General features: G+C 34.8%; 2 protein-coding genes across 10 annotated transcripts in view; one reads left to right on the top strand and one right to left on the bottom strand.

Moving 5' to 3' along the window:
* Positions 1-20,081, bottom strand: part of LOC109103223 (NLR family CARD domain-containing protein 3-like) — a 1,793,396-nt gene that overhangs the window by 520,365 nt on the left and 1,252,950 nt on the right. The gene's annotated exons all lie outside the window — the stretch shown is intronic.
* Positions 1-20,081, top strand: part of LOC109070511 (ribonuclease inhibitor-like) — an 862,999-nt gene that overhangs the window by 22,065 nt on the left and 820,853 nt on the right. Inside the window, exon 9 of the mRNA XM_042748669.1 lies at positions 8,267-8,440. Within this exon, the coding sequence (XP_042604603.1) occupies positions 8,267-8,440 (174 nt within the window). The remainder of the gene's footprint in view (positions 1-8,266; positions 8,441-20,081) is intronic.

The following is a 20,081-nucleotide window of genomic DNA, read 5'->3' on the forward strand; positions in this document are numbered from 1 at the left end:
AATATGCAAAATGTCAATATTTTCATATATTATGCCTATAATTTAATTTATATTTTAAAATTCCTTTAATAAAACAACATGCATTTTTGTTATTTGTTACCTGTCATTTATTTTGACATAACTTTTTGGGGAAAAGACATTTGTCTGTACACTGATTAAGAAATTGTTGCATGTTTAGTAAAACGTGAAGCACTGTATAATTTCGTTCCCATTATTTAGGCCTAATTAGCCTAAAACAAGAAACGAATAAATTAAACCTGCACGATTTAGCTAAATCCTTGAATCTCTAAAGAATGTATGGATTAATAAAACGTCCTCATGATTAAACTCAGGTTCTCTGATTATAATCAACAATTGCACACGGTGTAAAAAAATAGCTTTATAAACTGACAACTTAAGTGATTTTAAAGGGAGCCTTCTTTACTTGCTTTTAGGGCTGGGCAATATGGCCTAAAAAAATAAATCCCAGATTTTTTTTTTTTTTTTTTTTTTTTTTCAGAAAAAAATCCAATTTATGATTTAAATCGATTTTAAATATTTATATTTAAATGGAAATTTTTTTTTTCAAGTTTTGTTATAGTTTCAATAATTCAAATTACAAAGAAATTTTTTAAAACAAGTTTTAATATAGTTATAAACTTATAACTGAGACAAAATGATAAAAAAAACTGTGATTTTATATTTTATATATATATATATATATATATATATATATATATATATATATATATATATATATATATATATATACATTCTAGTCTATATTTCCATCTCGTTATGCCACTGGTTTAGGGTTTTTTTTTTTCTTATATAACTTATTTGTAAATAGAGCAGTCACTGCCGACGCAAGAGTTGTCTGCGCGCCCCGCTGCGCTAAAAGTGTGTCTAAACTTGATGACATCACACCACAGTGTCAAATCATCTGAACGCAGTGTCAGTACATTTCGTCATAAATAGAACGAGGCATCAGTTTACTGATGGGGGTCGTGTCCAGTGTAGACATCATCACTGGGTTCTGTTGTCTTCTGTCGGATCACTCGTGTCCGGTGTAGACCTGGCCTGCGTTTTTTTAATGGGTTATGTTACAGCCCTGTTTGTGTTTAATGTTTTTATTAAATATCTGTATTGACTGCATGGTCATATCATCGTATTATTTACTGCCATGCGACCTACAAAAGTAAAGCTTGGCGAGTCGAGCAACGAGCATTGCTGCAGGTTGCTTTTTGGCGGATGTGCTGTGCTTGTGCTGCCGCGGTCTTCATTTCGTCGGTTGAAACATCTCTCTCACTCAGCAGCAGAGACTGTGAGCATCAGCTCCGCGCTCACTGATACCAGAAACACCGCTCCGCCTTCACTCTGTGGATAAAATATTTCAGTATGTTTGAAATGTTATGTTCATAACGTAGCCTATAAAAATACAAATAAAAAAGTGGCTTAGCTATTGTGTTATTTTTTTTTCCTACCACATGCCAAACTAATAACATTGTAAGCATTAAATCTTTAATTGCTGCTTTCTGCTGTGCAAATTTTGTTTGTGATGAAAATAACAGTACATTTTCGTCAGCTATTTTATATAAACGGATCGATGAATTTCTTACAGATTTCAAAATCATTCAAAATCAGATACTGATAATGCAGTAGCACTGTAAGATTACATTTGTTTGAATGCATTATTGCGAAAGCGATTGCGTGTGAATGTGGTGTTATCTGTTAAAATCATGCTTTAACCCGAAAATAATTAGTAAAAAATTATTTACGTTGTAATGCATATGCAAAATGTGAATTAATATTCATATTCAAGTGTTTGTGCAAAAAATATTAATGTGCATTAATGACGGGGAGGCGCCCTCTCATCACTTAAATTTTTTCCTGATAATGAATTTACTTAAAATTGTGGTGTCTCACATACATGAGAAATATATCTACAGAAAGCTTGAAATGTCTTTTAAAACGAAAGCATTATGTAATCTGTGAAGATTTCATTTCTCTCTAAAGCCGCGTTCATGTGGAGAGAGTCAGCACTGTGAATTTCATCTTGCAGCCGACAAGAAAACATTTGTTTATTAATAATTAAAATGTCTCATTTTTCACAATTATTGGGCTACTTCTGCATTTGTTTGTGGCAAACTTAATGCATGTGCTTGAGTGCGGAATATATAAAGACTTGATTATGTAAATTTAATATTAACCTCTGATTAGTTGAATATAACAATTGAACGACTAGAACTAGAAAAATCTTATGTGGGGGCAGACCATTTTTAGAGTGTATAACCAATACAACGAGTCCTATCTAAACCTGCTCAGCAAGTTTGAAACCCTCATAAGACACTGTCCATATGAAAGGACCAATAAATTCACACCTTTTTCTCGACCCCACAAGCTGTAGTACAGAACTACCCCCAAAAAAATCCAACGCCTCCTCTGTTCCCGCCTCACAGCGCGCGGGACTCGCGCTCAGTGGTGAGGCTTCACTAGCCCAACATTTAGCAAGGCAGGAAAACATTCATTCTACCTGAAGGAAGATGTATTTCATTGAGCTAATGCCGTTAAGTAGAGAGTTAAATAGAGAGAGAGAGAGAGAGAGAGAGAGAGAGAGAGAGAGAGAGAGAGAAACCTTTAGTCTAGGACTATTCTTAAACTTGGAGCTCATTATATTGAAGTACATATCCAAACACCAGAAACGTTATGCATTTTATGAATAATGAAATGTTATGAAAATAATGCATTTTATTTATTCACATGCTGTATAGTTGAAATAATATTTTAGTTCACAACTTTAAGTTCCGTTGTTTAAAAAAAGGCTTTATTGGCTAACGTTTCATAGACCTTCAGTTGTTATGCTCTAAAATCCAATGCCATTTGTAATTTAACAGTATTTTCACCTCCTAAATCACTAACCTTTAAAGTCACAATTCTATAATGGTCAAATTTACTCAGGCCGATGGCATTTTTAATTATATTATTTTATTATTATTTATTTATTTAATAATTGTAGCCTACATAAATAGGTGAAGCAAAACAAATATTTGGATCGTCCCTTATTTTTTCCCTTATTTTCTTAAAGAATAAACACCTATTTTCTACAAGAATAAACATGATAACATATTACTAATTCATAGAAATAATTTAAGCAGTTAAAACCTATTTTTAAACTTGAATTTAAATACTATTAAACTAACTTTAAAATCTCAAGGAGTTTATAAATTAAAAAGGATAAAATGTCACAGTGCATGTTAAATAGCCTAAATGAACTTGTGTTAACAATATAACAATAACGCAGCGGCCCTGCGGCGGCGGTACGCGCGGCGGTAGTACCCATTTAGGTTGTCAACCTACTGTACATGACTACAAGTAAACAGAGGTGTTTTGCAGTTGTCCTGGTGCAACTTCACAAAATCAACAAGGCACATGGAAGGAACAATTAAACAGGCAATTATAAACACGTACAATTGAAATGTGACTGTTTGCATGACTTCGTTTTGCACTAATCAGTTGTTCCACAAGGTGGCAATACTGTCTCTGTCTTTTGTTTCAAAGAAGAAAACCTAGCTAAAGATACAGAACAACCAAATCAACAAAATAGTGGAGACTAAAAACCAAATCAACAAAATAGTGGAGACTAAAATCATTACTTCTGGTTAAAAGAGTACATTTTTTTTTTTTTTAAAAATAGTGGAGACTAAAATCATTACTTCTGGTTAAAATCTGGTCAATCATTACTTCTGGTTAAAAGTAGAAAAAAGATTAAGCTCTCTAGAAATTAGAGTATACTTGAAAGGCTACGCGTTCAGCTGTACACAAACGCTAGCTTAGCTATAATATTATTTCCAGTGTTTAGAAAACTCCTCAAATAAGTGATAGATTGAAAAAAAAAATCAACAACTGTGCTTTAAACACACAGGTGGGGTTTTTTTTCTGTTAATTTAGTCACACTCAGACCATCCAAGATGAGCAGCTGCCTGTTTTTTCAGAATTTAAAAAAAATGAATACCAAGAAATACAAAATGAATACCCATAGCTCCTAATGATATATTGAGGTCTTACGAAGGGAAATGATCGGTGTAAGAAACTGAACATTATTTACAGCATTATTACCTGTAATTCATAGCCTCAGGCAAATGGTCAAGAGTGATATCCAGTTTGCAAAATAATCGTTATTTTGCACTGGTTATTTTAGTGAACTACAGTGTCACTTGAAAGTTTGTGAACCCTTTAGAATTTTCTATATTTCTGCATGAATATTGACCCAAATCATAATCAGACTTTTTTCTCCTGAAAGCAAGTATTTCACAGGGAAGAAACCCACCAACATCATAGATCTAAAGTGGTTCTGTACTGAGGAATGGTCTTAAACACAAAGATTTTGTGCAGGACTGATCAGCAGTTACAAGAAACATTACCTGCAGTAATTTTTACAAAAGAGGTTCAGATCAGATACTGAATGCAAAGATTCACATACTTTTGCCACTCACAGATACTGTATGTTACATTGGATATTTTTTAAAATTTTTTAATTAACGGCAAAGAAAATATTTTTGTCTCATTTGTTTGTTTGGGTTCTCTTTGTCTACTTTCAGAATTTTTATTATGTTTTGAGTTATATTACTCAAAATTACAATATAGAAAACTCTAAAGGGTTCACAAACTTTCAAGCAGTAGATGATCCAGTTCACCAAATTGGACAGAACCATCTGAAAAAGTTTGAGGCTTAAGCAGCATAGATCTACAAATTACTCAATCAAAACTTACTTTTGGACGTCTGAACACACTCCCCGACTGACCCAAAACACTGGTGTATATGTTGTTATGATACTATTCTGAGCCAGCTAGTTCAGTGCTCCTGCTCCTCCAACAGTACACTGAAAGTGAAAATTATGTATGGTGTCCCATACTCTGAATTTGTGCTCTGCATTTATCCCATCCAAGTGCCCAAACACAGCAGTGAGTAGTGAACACACACACTATGAACACACACCAAGTGCAGTGGGCAGCGCCTTTTTTTTTTTATTTTTTTTTTTTTTTTTTTTTTTTTTTGCTGAAGCACCCGGGGATCATTGGGGATTCACACAATGTCTGAACAGAACTCTCCTGAGCGCGTCTTCTTGCTTTATGGCACACTCTATCTACAATCTCAGTTAGGAGTGTCAATGGTCCATTTGAGAGATAGATGGCGGTAATGAATTTATAAGTCTGTGATCCACATAAAGCAAGAAGAAGAAGACACCCTGCTGGAGAATGCACACAGCAGGATGCGCTTTAGAGAGTTCTAACAGTTCAGACATTGCATGAATCAGAGGTAAAAAAACGATATAAATACTGTTCAGTTTCTTGCACAGGCCGATCGTTTTTGTGTCTTTACACATCAATGTATCATCACAAGCCACATTTAATTTGGTTTTTGTTTGTGTATGTTTTTTGTTTGTTTGTTTGTTTGTTTTATTATATGTTTTACCTGTAAGGTAAGCAGATTTAATTTTATTTTATTTTTAAGTGAACCATACCTTTAAGAACATGCTGCGGAGGTGCTTTCTTTTAACACCACAAAACAGTTAACCTATCAAAATAAACAACATAACATATATAATAAAGGTGTATCAATGCACATTTCCCGCCAGTACTGTGTAAACTATACCATGCAAAGTTTTTTATTTATTTATTTATTTATTTATTTTATTTTTTTTTAATATCGCGAGATGGCAGAGTGCAAGAAAACAACGCATTCTGAAGTACCTGCTCACTTAAATGATCTTTCTCGTCTCAATCTGCTCAGTCTAAGTGATGTCCTAAACAATTTTATAATGGACTATTTCACATCCAGAGATGAAGGATACAGACAATACAGATTATACAGGAGTTGGCCAAAATAATGTGGACTCATGGGAAATAGGTGATATTATATTAAGGTGTTTTTTACCACCATTTGCCTCAGCTGTACTATCAGTACCAGATCCTGGAACTCCTCCCCTGAATATTAACCATATGCACCTATCATCATTAATCACAAACTACTATAAAATAGCACTCACACCTCTTTTTGTTGTCTGGTCTTGTCTAATACTGCTGTATACTTGACTGCCTACCTGTATGCCCTGCTGTTCTTCTCTGCCATAATCATCATCTTCAGTCCACCTTCCATGACATTTACCACTCTGCTAAAGAGAACAGAGTAACTGTTATGGTAACCTAAGTACTGTAGAATCACTCCTGTTGTCTATTTCTCCAGTTTGGCACCAACTTTCTTAGAATAAATTCATGCAATATTTGATTAGTATTGAGTTGAAGGTTGTCTATAAAATCATCTGCCAGTTGCTTCAGATACAGAGGGAATCAGTCTCTCATGCTTCACTCCAATACTGTCCACAGTGGTTTGATATTATTCAGGTCAGGTGATTTTTCTGGTGAGGACTAATGTGATCATGACTCCATTTTTTTCACATTTTAGTACTGGGGTCTGATTAAAGTTGTGGCAGTTGCAGCTTCTTTGTTCTTTGTGGGTTGCTTTTTGTGGAAGCAGGGTCTGTGAGGTGAATATTTTATATTTGAGATTTGCTGTCACAATGCTGCAGTAGTTTTGAGTAGGGTTTTAGGTACCGAAACCCGGACTTGAGTAGAATATTTTTGTACTCTTTCCACCTCGAACCGAACCAAATCATAACGCAGATTTCGGTGCCTCATTTCGGTGCCTCTTAAATGCCTTAGTGATTGTTTGAAATATTTGTCCTGGTTCTCCAAAATGTATGCAAGAAACATGGGCGTCGCTAGGCTTTTTTAGTGGGGCTATAGCATTGAGCTCCATAAACTGTACACAAATATGCGATCGGCTCAGAGTCAGTCCCTTTAAATTTCATATGAAAACGGCTGCAGACCTGTCTCCTCCCCGTCTTTCAGCTCTTCAATCCACAGACCGCGGCGGAGCAGCACGAGCGGACTCAAACAGAAACAGAGGACACACGGTGTGTGTTTATTGATAGATTGTTAGAATATCTGTATCTGTGCAGTATCTGTGCACAGCTGTTTCCTCCAGAGAAAATCTAGCCCTTATTACATATGAACGCATACTTTAATTACACATATTTAAATATACTTAATTTAATTATACTTACTTTATACATAGACTACTGTTCAAAAGTCTTAGGCACATTAGTATTTTCATGTTCAGACAGTTGTTTATATCTTTTGCTGTAGTGTGTAGAAAATAGACATTTAGTTTGTCTCAGTTTCATCTGTTTCTTCATGTAATCCCAGACAGATTCGATTATGGTGAGATCAGATCTCCATGTGGACCACCGGATGTTGTCAGACTGCTTGTGCATTCAAAAATCTCACTAGATTATTATTAAAATTAAGGGCAAAATTAATGTTTGGAAATGTAAAGTGATATTTCCTACTGACACACTACAGCAAAAGATATAAATTACTGTCTTAAAACCCTTTTTGGTGTGAAAATGCTAATATGCCTAAGACTTTTGCACAGTACTGTACTTTACAAACGACATTGTTGCTACTTTATAAAGAATGACCATACAGTCGTTGACAGAACTGATTAAAGACAGTGACAGACAGCACTCATTTTAACTAAATATCAGAGTGATTTACAGAGATACAGTAGAAACATTATGTGTGGTTTTGTATTAAATAATAACCCAGATCATGAAATACATGTATCAGCCTTAGAGTAAGGGGAGCTTGGGAAATGAGAGCATCCAAGGAGCGTGTGAAAGCTATGGATTTATTTTAAATATTTTTAATGTTCTTTAATGTTATCCATAGTTTTTTTTTTTTTGTGGCTTTTTTTTTTGTGGCTTTTTTTTTTTTAAGTATTAGTTCAGGCACCATTTAGGCATGGTACCATTTTAAAAGTATTGATATGGCACCGGTATCTTAAAAAACCCAATCGATACCCAACCCTAGTTTTGTGTTTTTTGGGCAAAATTCTTTGTAGTGTTTGGTTCCTGTCGTACACTTTCACTTTTCACCCAGTTTTTCTTTACTGAAGATTTATGTACACAGTCATAATCATCTCTTATCAACTCATGACTCATTTATTAAAATTAGTTAATGTATTAATTAAACTAACAATGAGCGATATATCTTTTAGAGCATTTATTTATCTTTTTAATGCTAGATATTGGTAATTTCTGAGTTGTCAGTTTCAAATGACAAATATCTGTCAGACATGACAAGAAAATTCTCCAAAACCATAAATGATCAGGATGGATCTGTCCCAATTTTCTTTTTTTTTCTTTTTTTTACTTCCTGTCCTCAGTCTGTGGAATTGCAGTATTACAGAGAAACAGTGTCTCATCCTGACTTCAGCTCTGAAATCAGAACCATCACACCTGAGAGAAATGGACCTCAGTGTGAATAAACTGGAAAACACAGGAATGAATCACTTATGTGACGTACTGAAGGATTCACACTGTAAACTGGAGAGATTGAGGTCAGTAACATTCACAAACAAGAATCAAATTAAGATCACTTTCTTTGACTTTCTTTGGCTTATGTTTTTTTATGTTTGTTTTTATGTTTATGAAGCTGCTTTGACAATCTATATTATACAATGCACTATATAAGTAGAGATCACTTGATTTTACACAACATATAGCATGTAGCTGTTTGTGAATCATGTTGTATTTAAAATTATTTAAATCTAGCAAGAGCTAGAAGCTTGGCTAGTTGCAGTGGCCAAATCAGGCCTACCTGGTAAGTTCAAGGCTTAGATATACAAACATAGCATTCTTCCGAAGATCCTCCGGCCCCTCTTAGTCTAGTAGGTTTCCCATATCTACAGTGGAGGGCTTTGAGAGGACAATCAGCAGGTTCTTATGGAAAAGGCTGGGACTACTAGGCCTACTTATTTTTCATTCTTATTCTGTTCTGAATGCCGTTAAATTTTAAATATTTGTTGTAGAGTGAGGAGAGCTAAATATGCTGTTTATATTTACCAGTATTTTAATATAAGCTACATATAAATTGCATAAATTAATGTAGCCTAATTGTTTGCAATTACAAGGTTAACGGGTGTTTTTGGAGTAAGATCAATTTCTCTTTCATGAGATTACTTCCTCTTTTTAGCCGGGTTTCGTCTCTCCATGTTATAAACTCTAGGGACAGGGCTTCTAAACCTTGGTGTTTTTAGGGGCGTAATATTCAAATGACAATTATTTTCTGCCGCCACATTTATAAACGTGATCTTTCGTACGATGAGATTGGGGCCATACAAATGTTTCATGAATCACACATGAACTCTGTCATATGTTGATTGTGTGCATGTATCTGCGCTCGTTTCTATGTTAGAATGATAAATGAGGCCCTAGGGGAGGTGCTAGGGTTGCAGTACCACAAGTCATGTGACCAAAAATCGCTCAGGCAGTGACTGAGGTCAGGACATGTTGCTGAATCAAGTCTGGAGCAAAGGGGTTTTGGTAGGCACCGTGGCTCAAGAAAGAACAGGCCTGGGTAGCAACACAACATTTTGCCATGACAAGGCAAGGATGAGGTAGATCTCCAAAATGAGGTACGAGTATCGCCCAAGGAAATGAGAGCCAGCAGGATGGCTGAGATGCAGCACCAGGAAGCCTAGACAAGGTGGAAACAAATGGTGGAGTGCAAAGTCACTTGGGCTGGGCTCTTGAAATCCAAGCCCGACTGAATGAAATTCCTAATCCGGGTTGAATACGATGTACTACCAGGCCCTTCCAACTAGTTCTACTGGGGGAAGGCAGAGTCACCAGCTTGCCCTCTGTGCCTGATGAGAGGGACTCTGGACCAAATCCTCAGTAGCTGTCAAAGAGCACTGAGTGGGAGTGTTATCGCTGACATTATGACAAAATCCAGAAGGCCATTGAAGATACCATCTCCAGCAGGATCACTTCACTGCAAGTGCCTACCTTCAGTGAATAAGGACTATAACTTTTATCAAGGCTGGGGAGAAGGTAACACCAGATACAGGACCCTGGCTGGGTCATCTGGGCAAGGGTGTATGGTTGTTGAAAGACTCGAAAACACCTGATGGTCCCAGGAAACATCACTGATGATGTGTTCTTGAGCATCACTTAGTAACGTATGTTAAAGGGAAAAGATAAATTAAAATATTGTATAATAAAGTAGTGCAGGCCTAATAATGTGACCCCCCCCCCCCCAGCAGCTCTGGTTATGGCCCTGTATAGCTGTTGCTTTTTTGATCTTGATGCATGAGATCAGAGATCAGAACAAACACCTACACCGAAGAAAGAAGCGTCAAATATGTGATAAATGAATGGTTTATTTGTTTTTCTGTTTTGAAGGTAAAAACATGGAAAGAAATTATCCAAAGGCACTCAGACCCTCTTCCTCTGTCTGTTTTTTTTATGATTTCATTTAAGTTTTCTTTTTCTCTTTTTATGCTCTCTTTCTAATGCATGTTGAGCTGCTGTTATATGACAGATGAAGGATGTTCTGCACTGACTTCAGCTCTGAAATCAAACCCATCAAATCTGAGAGAGCTGGGACCTTTAGTGGGAATAAACTAGGAGACTCTGGAGTGAAAAGCCTCAGTGATCTACTGATGAACCCACAATTTAAACTGGAGAAACTACAGTTAGTATCATTATACTGTACAGCAGTTATGGTGTGATTAACTGTTTAGTTTCTTAAAGTCTCCATGAAAGCAAAATTGAAAATTCTTCTCTTTTTTTATGGAATATTGCAGTGCTTATTATAAATGATTTTATCTGTGTACATTGTGTACACTGTGTTTTTTTTTTTTTTTTTTTTAAATAATTGTACTGTAACTGCATTTACTTTAATTTAACTCACTCACATGAACTTAAAGTGTTTGTTTCTTGGCCCTTGGCCTTTTCTTTTTTTTAATCATCAGTCTGTGTGAATGCAGTATTAAAGAGAAACAGTGTTTCAATCCTGACTTCAGCTCTGAAAATCAAACCCATCACACCTGAAAAGAGCTGGACCTCACTAGGAATGAAACTAAAAAACACAGGGGTGAATCACTTATGTTATCGGTACTGAAGGATTCACACTGTTAAACTGGAGAGACTGAGGTGAAGAATATTCACATACAAGAAAAAAAAATGTTTTATATAAATGAAACAGAATGAAGTGTGATTTATTTTCCTCATTTCTCTTAATGTAGGTTAAGATACTGTGATGTGACAGATGAAGGTTGTTCTGCTGTGGTTTTTTAGCTCTGAAATCAAACCCATCACACCTGAGAGAGCTGATATGTGCAGGAATGAACTAGGAGTACTCTGGAGTGAAAAAACCTCAGTGATCTACTGATGAACCCCAGAATGGCAACTGGAGAAACTACAGTTTAGTATCATTATACTGAACAACAGTTACGGTGTGGTTAAAGTTCACTGTTAATTTATTTTAAGAAACAGACTCATATCACATAATTTATAGATACACCTTCTGGCATTTCCTCATTCTCAAAAAAGACTGAAAAGTTGTATTAGCTAACTGGCTACTAGTTATAGCTATACTAGTATACTAGTGTCAGTATAAAGAACATTAAACTCTGAAGCATTTGATACTCTGTGGCTATAATTTGTTTTCATGTATGGGAATCTGACAAATTTGCTGTGAACAGAAGACAGTAAATGAAAGCTAAAATAATGTAAACATGATGCATTTAACTCACACAAGCTTAACATTGTCTGAATCATCATGTATTTTCGTCTTTTTTTTCTTTCTTCAGTTTGAGTGAATGCAGTATTACATACGAACAGGGTCTCATCCTGATTTCAGCTCTGAAATCAAACCCATCACACCTGAGAGAGGCTGGACCTCATGTGTGAGAATCAAATAAAAAACACAGGAATGAGTCAATTATGTGAACGTACTGAGGATCCACACTGTTAAACTGGAGAGACTAAGGTGAGGAACATCATAATTCTAAAGCACAAAGTTTAAATCAGATTCATATCAGATCATTTAAAGTTTGTTTAAAATTATCAATTATGTTTTGTTTTATGATTCTGTCTTTCTGTTTGTCTTTTTTTAGTCTAAATTTCTGTGGCATTACAGACGTTTTCTGCTTTAACTCAGTCTTTGACAAACACAAAAGCATTGCAATTTTTAAAAGAGCTTGATCTGTCAAAAATATGATTGGAGACTCAGTTAAGCAGCTCATTGATGTGCTACGAGACTCAAACTGTAAACTAAAAGTGAGTAAATATATCTTTGTGGTATTAAAGAGAGCTTAATATAGCTTTAATACATGGGACATTTTCAAAAATATGTCAAAAGAAATTTGAATTAATCTATTATTGGAAGAGTTCATGTCAGAACAAATATGACATTCAAACTTAAAATTTTGTTATCATTTTTTACATTTGTACAAGAAACATTATTCAATATAGTTAACATTATTTACTAAGACCAATAAAAGCTAATGTTTTAAACTAGAGGACAAACCACTTTAACTAGTGAAAGTTCAGCTTAAGGGTTTGTCATTTTAATTACGAATATCATTTGTATTTTGCTTTTTTTGTCATCAATCACATAAACCATGAACTCATCAGTACAGTTTCTCTTTACCAGTGACCTCAGGGGCTCTTCTGCAGTCATAATAACATTTGAACACTACATTATGTTTTAAAATGGATATATATTAAAACCCAAATATTGTTTTAGTTATATGTGTGTAACTAAGAATCTTAATTTAATGTGACACTTCATTTTACTTTTTAAATTGAAATATACGTAGTATCTAATTTACAATCCTTTTCAGCCAACACTGATTATTTCCTCTTCTGATTTCCCCTTACAGACAGGACCGTGAACAGCCTTTGTTTAGAGCTGCTACAAAGCACACTGGTATGCAATTTACATCCTTGGCCTAAATCTTAGAAACTGTGAAATGAAATGGAGCTTCATTTTCAGGTGAGGATCATCAGAAGAGCCTCATTATAGTATGAGCATAAATTAATGTGTGATGATGTGACGTCTGTACCCAGAATCTATTACGTTCATTAAATATTTGTGAACTCTTCTCTTAAAAATATCAGGACAAAAAAGAAAAATGAAATCAATGCTTTTACCAGTTTTAAAGCTTTAACTTGTAGCACTGTGTCAGAAAAATATATATACAGTGGGTACAGAAAGTATTCAGACCCCCTTAAATTTTTCACTCTTTGTTATATTGCAGCCATTTGCTAAAGCTCATTTAAGTTCATTTTTTTTCCTCATTAATGTACAACACAGCACCCCCATATTGACAGAAAAACACAGAATTGTTGACATTTTGTACATTTATTAAAAAAAGAAAAACTGAAAATCACATGGTCCTAAGTATTCAGACACTTTGCTGTGACATTCATATAATAAACTCCGGTGCTGTCCATTCCTTCTGATCATCCTTGAGATGGTTCTACACCTTTATTTGAGTCCAGCTGTGTTTGATTCTACTGATTGGACTTGATTAGGAAAGCCTGTCTACACACCAGTCTATATAAGACCTACAGCTCACAGTGCATGTCAGAGCAAATGAGAATCATGAGGTCAAAGGAACTGCCTGAAGAGCTCAGAGACAGAATTGTGGCAAGGCACAGATCTGGCCGTGGTTACAGAAAAAATTTCTGCTGCACTTAAGGTTCCTAAGAGCACAGTGGGCCTCCAGAATCCTTTAAATGGAAGACGTTTGGGCCGACCAGAACCCTTCCTAGAGCTGGCCATCCGGCCAAACTGAGCTATCGGGGGAGAAAGAGCCTCGTGTGAGAGAGGTAAAGAAGAACCCAAAGATCACTGTGGCTTGAGCTCGAGAGGATGCAGTCGGGAGATGGGAGAGAAAGTTGTAGAAAGTCAACCATCACTGGAGCCCTCCACCAGTCGGGGCTTTTATGGCAGAGTGGCCCGACGGAAGCCTCTCCCCAGTGCAAAGACACATAAAAGCACACCTGAAAGGACTCCAAGATGGTGAGAAATAAGATTCTTTTGTCTTATGAGACCAAGATAGAACTTTTTGGCCTTAATTCTAAGCGGTATGTGTGGAGAAAAACCAGGCACAATACAGTCCCAACAGTGAAGCATGGTGGTGGCAGCATCATGCTGTGGGGGTGTTTTTCAGCTGCAGGGACAGGACGATTGGTTGCAATCGAAGGAAAGATGAATGCGGCCATGTACAGGGATATCCTGGATGAAAACCTTCTCCAGAGTGCTCAGGACCTCAGACTGGGCCAAAGGTTCACCTCCAACAAGACAATGACCCTAAGCCACACGGCTAAAATAATGAAGGAGTGGCTTCACAACAACTCCGTGGACTGTTCTTGAATGGCCCAGCCAGAGCCCTGACTTAAAACCCAATTGAGCATCTCTGGAGAAACCTGAAAATGGCTGTCCACCAACGTTTGCCATCCAACCTGACAGAACTGGAGAGGATCTGCAAGGAGGAATGGCAGAGGTTCCCCAAATCCAGGTGTGAAAAACTTGTTGCATCTTTCCCAAAAAGACTCATGGCTGTATTAGAACAAAAGGGTGCTTCTACTAATAATACTGAGCAAAGGGTCTGAATACTTAGGACCATGTGATATTTCAGTGTTTCTTTTTTAATAAATGTGCAAAAATGTCAACAATTCTGTGTTTTTCTGTCAATATGGGGTGCTGTGTGTACATTAATGAGGAAAAAAAATTAACTTAAAGGATTTTAGCAAATGGCTGCAATATAACAAAGAGTGAAAAATTTAAGGGGGTCTGAGTACTTTCCGTACCCACTGTATTTTATTTTTTTATACGTATTTGCAAAAAAACTGCAGCTGTTAGTAATTTAATGAAGGAAATACACACATGCACTTTAAAATGAATAATGCTAATTTATTAGGAACATCCATGTGCAGGAATGATATTTGATATTGAATGGTTATTGTTGGTTGTTTTATTCACAGGTGGAGCAGTGAAGTGAATCAAGTCAGTGGTCAGAACAGAGAGGATTCTGGGTCTTCAGTATAAAGCCTACAATAATTAGGATTTTGGGATTGATGCTAATCATAATTATCAAATTTAGCACTCAGATACACACACATATATATATTATTTTATTATATTATATTATTATTATTTTTTTTTTTTTTGGTAATATAATGTATCAAAACCATGTATACTAATTTTTCTAATGTAAGACAAAAGATGTGTTTGCTGTAAACAGAGAAACTATTTTGATTTTATCTAATGTCAGTTGTACATCACACCATGTGAAGTATGTTCATGACCATCAACCGTAATCAAAAACTAGTTAGAGAAGGTGGCCAGAAATATATTTTATACATATGAAAGAATATTCATTTGCGTTTGGTCTCAAAAAGATTTTTAATTTGCAATGCATATTTGTGTATTAAGATATGTATAGAATTTAGGGAGGCAATGCATTTACAATTCCATTTGCAAAACTGCAAGACCCTGTTAACCTCAATCAACTTCAGCATAAAAGAAACTGATCTCATGTAAAAACCAGCAGGTCTGACTGTATCAATGAAAAGGAGGAAAAAATATCTACTGGTCTGAGAAAAATAAATTACATACATGAAGAAAATAAATTTTCTATCAGAAATATTGACAAATATTCCATCAATCCATCAACTCAATTATTTGAGTGGGTCACACATCTGAGAAAGGGACACTTTAATCAATGCCAGGTAATACTTCATGGAAAAAATTAAAACAGGTTTATGCATCATTGATTGATGTTAAGAAGCAGAACCTGTGGAACATGCATTAATAGTATAAATGAAATTAAAACAATTTGTCAGACATTTACAATATCCAGCATCTTAGAGAATAGTCCAAAATCCAGGGAAAATAATAAATGTATAATAAATGTATTGGGTTAAATATAAAGAAATATGTAGAACGTTTTCACTCCTGTTCAGTAGGTGGTGGTATGGATCTGTTAACAACGCGCCAGTAAAACCTACGAAGAAGACGAAAATGAAATAAACCGATAAGCTGTGTCCCAAACTTAAGTGCATGGACTCCGAAGTCCGCATTTGAAGTGTGAATGCGTCACAGTGGCGTGACGAAGGGTGTCCCAAACTGAAGGGGAACTTTATATATATATATTATATATATTTATATATATATATATATATATAGAAGGGTGTCCCAAACTGAAGTGTGTGGACTCCTTTTTTTATATATATATATATATATATATATATATATTATTTAAGTATATTACATTCAAAAACATCAATTTGAAAGGGGCTAAAAGTTATACAAAAAAAAACAAAAAAAAAAAATCATTTTTATCTGTATTAATATACAGATTAAGACAGGGGATGAAAAAATTTTTTATAATAAATATTATTATCAAATAAATCTAACAGGATTCCAGCTTTTTTATTTTTTGTTTTCGATAAAGGTTTTTAAATATTGTCTCAAATAATTCTTAAATACTATAAACCTAGGGGGGTGATTTAAATAATCTACATTTATGAATAAAGTTCTTCGCTAACAAAAGTAAGACATTAATCAACAAAACCTTTGTTGCCATCTTCTTCATAGTTTTCATATTTAATATCTATAAAGGACAGGTTCAATTTAACCACATTTCTTTCTTTCTTAACCATAATTGCATTTTGTTCCAGAAAACACTAGAATATTTACAAGCAAAAAAAAAATATGCTCTGTATCACTCTGGAGATGAGTTACAAAAAATTTACATAATATCATATCAAAATTAAATCTAACCCTTAGAAACTCTCCAGATGGGTAAAAATCATATAAAATTTTAAAGTGAGTTTCTTTAATTTTGGGTTGAACTGGAAATTTCAAGTATGAGGTTCTAATATGCTCAAGCATTTTTTTTTGTCAAAGAAAATGTCCAACTTATTTCTTAAAGACCTGTAGGGAAACATAACATTATTTAAGACTTGCCTAATATAAACATTTGTACATTCCTTACTTTTAAATTTAGTTTGCCCTAAGTATAGTGCCGATAAGATTGGTGTAAATTGACTATATAATAAATAACCTTTCATAATAGTTTTAATTCCAGATGGGATGGCAGAGATTACTGTGAAAAACTGTTTTGGATGGCATGCAAAACCATGTTTACAAGTAAAAGCATTGTAATCCAACACCTCTCCAGCATCATTAAAGAGATCCTTTTAACGACCAAATATTTCTACAAAACCAATCCTCATAAAACAATGATTTATTTCTGTGTAGAATATATTTATTATTCCATATCGATGAATTGTGTGGTGTAAAGTTATGAGTGTGTGCTAATTTCTAATATCGTAAAACTTGTTGATGAAAAGTATACAATTTCAGCGGAAGTTTAGAGATTTCGAAATCACACTTAAGTAAGAATTCAATTCCACCCAATTTCTTAAATAATGATGCTGGAATTTTAAACCAAAAACTCTCTGAATTGTATACAAAAGCTTGCCATTTTAACTTCAGCATGCCATTCATCTGTTCAAAATCAATTATGTTTAAACCACCCAGGCCATAAGATTTAACTATATCATTTTTCTTAATAAAATGAGTCTTATTCTTCCAAATAAAATTATACAAGGAACGATTAATTAATTTGGAAACATATGATAAAGGGGCTAAAGCAATTGTTGAATAGATGACCCTTGACAGGAACTCAGCTTTAGACAACAATACTCTACCAAAAATAGAGAGGTCTCTTTGTAACCAATTGTTTAGGATGGTTTTGGCCTTTTTTAATTTTTCTAAAAAATTTCTTTCCATGCCTCCCATCCTCCGAGTTTCTTGTAATTATAATACCTAAATACTTAGTGGAATTTTTAACAGGAATATTAAAGATAGAAGTGTGATCACAATTATCAATGGGCATAAGCTCACATTTGGACATATTTAAATGGAGTCCTGACGCTTTAGAAAAAAAATCAACTAGAGAAATAGAAAGGGAAATTTGATTTGCATCTTGTAAAAAAAAGAGTGGTATCGTCTGCTAACTGACTAATACCAATAGTCATATTAAATACCTTCAATCTGTTCACACTTGAATCGTGAATAATTAAACGAGCCAACAGATCGGTTGCAATAATAAACAAAAGAGGGGAAAGGGGACACCCTTGTCTTACCCCACGGCCAATCATAAACCTTTTAGCTGTACCAAACGGAAGAGATATTGAACTATTTATATCCCTGTAGATCATCCTTATAACATTTACAAACTTGTCACCAAAACCAAAAGACTGAAGAGCATGAAATAAAAAAGGGTGCTCTAACATATCAAAAGCTTTTTTGAAGTCCAAAAATAAAATAAATCCATCATCTTCTATCCACTCACTATAATCCAACATATCCATAATCAATCTTATATTATTATGAATGGAACGACTCGACAAAAATCCCGATTGAGATTCACTAATTACTTTATTTATACCTTTTTTTAAATCAGTAGGCAAAAATGTGTGCAAAAATTTTATAATCTGTATTCAACAAAGTTATCGGATGCAGGTTATCTATGTATCTAGAGTCTTTATCGGGTTTAGGTAGTAACGTAATCAGCCCTTGTCTCTGTGTAGAGCTTAATGTGCCTTCTTCGATAGATTGTAGAAAAGCTTTAAATAATAATTATTTTAAATCATTCCAAAAAAATTAGGTTATCCCATCAGGACCGGGTGATTTATTTAATTTGAGGTTTTTCACAGCTAAATCCATTTCCTCTATTTGCAAATCTTCATCACAAAGGTTTTTAAATTCGCTATCAGTATGAGGAATAAACTGTTGTATTCTTTCAAAAAACAAATTACAATCTTCTTGAGAAAATTTTTGGGCGAATACAGTTCCTTATAGAACTTGAATATCTCATTACTATTAATGGTCAGAAATTTCTGTTTTGTCAATTATCAATGACAATATAGCATTTTTGGCTTGCATTCTTTTTTTCAAGTCTGTAAACATATGTAGTACTCTTCTCTCCCTCTTCAATCCATCTAGCTCTTGACCTAATATACGCTCCTTCTGCCTTTCCAATTTTGTTTGTAATATTAAAAATATTGTCCAATTTTGTTTGTAATATTAAAATATTATGTTTTTTCCTCTTCAGATAAAACTCTTTTACTACAATTTCCAATTTAAATTATTGGTTTAAATGAGATATCAATATTACAATGGTCTGTAAGCGGAGCGGCCGAAATGGAACATTCCTTCACATAAGTGATCAATTGATTTGACACAAGCCAAAAGTCGATTTCTAGATTTACTTGAAGAACTGGAGTTCATCCATGTATATTGTTTGCGAGAAGGATTCAAATGTCTCCATACATCTCTAACAGACTTAATTTTGCACATAACTGAGAAATCAATGCATTAGGTTGTTGAGAAGTATATTTGGATGGGTATCGATCAATAACCTTATCTGGTACAATAAAAAAATCGCCACCCAAAATAATATTATCAGTTGGATTATCTCATGACAGATACACTCGAGTGATAATACCAGCGATAAATCGACTAGGTAACACTAATTTGTCTCCCTTCGATATAACCATGTGCACCTCTGCAGAAAGCTTTTTTCCCTTCTTTCCGAGCTTTTTCTATTTGAGGCCATAGCGCAGCCTGAGCATTTCGGTCCTCCTTTGTCAGGTCTTCCACAAATCTTACTCCTCGATCTTTGCACACTGAAGAGTTCTTTGTCGCTTTCCAGATCTGCTCTCTATATTTTTCTCATTGTGAACTGTACAATCATTTATCTCTGTTTTCCATGTTCTTTTTTCCCAACGCGATGCACAGAGTCAATGACATCCTCCAACTTGTGAACCAGATGTGGAGCTATCTCACCGATGAGCCCGCAAACCTCTCTACGGGGATCTTCATCAGATTTCTCCTGCAGGCCGTTGATACGGAGATTCCATCTTCTCTTGTAACGCTCCAATTCCAACATTCTGTTCCTCAATTCGGTTGCAGTTTTATTCAGTGTCACGATTTCTTTGTTTATTTCTGCATTTTCTCTTTTACAGTCTTTTATCTCCGCTGCATTAAACTCAACTGCCTTCGAAATTTCTGCTATCATGACACTATTTTTCCGCATCTGATCCATTAAAACTTCCATCTTACGGTCTTGAGTGTCAAAACGTGCCGTGAGAGCATTGATGGCTTGTAAC

This window comes from Cyprinus carpio, chromosome B22 (assembly GCF_018340385.1).
Source record: "Cyprinus carpio isolate SPL01 chromosome B22, ASM1834038v1, whole genome shotgun sequence".
NCBI classification, from domain to species: domain Eukaryota; kingdom Metazoa; phylum Chordata; class Actinopteri; order Cypriniformes; family Cyprinidae; genus Cyprinus; species Cyprinus carpio.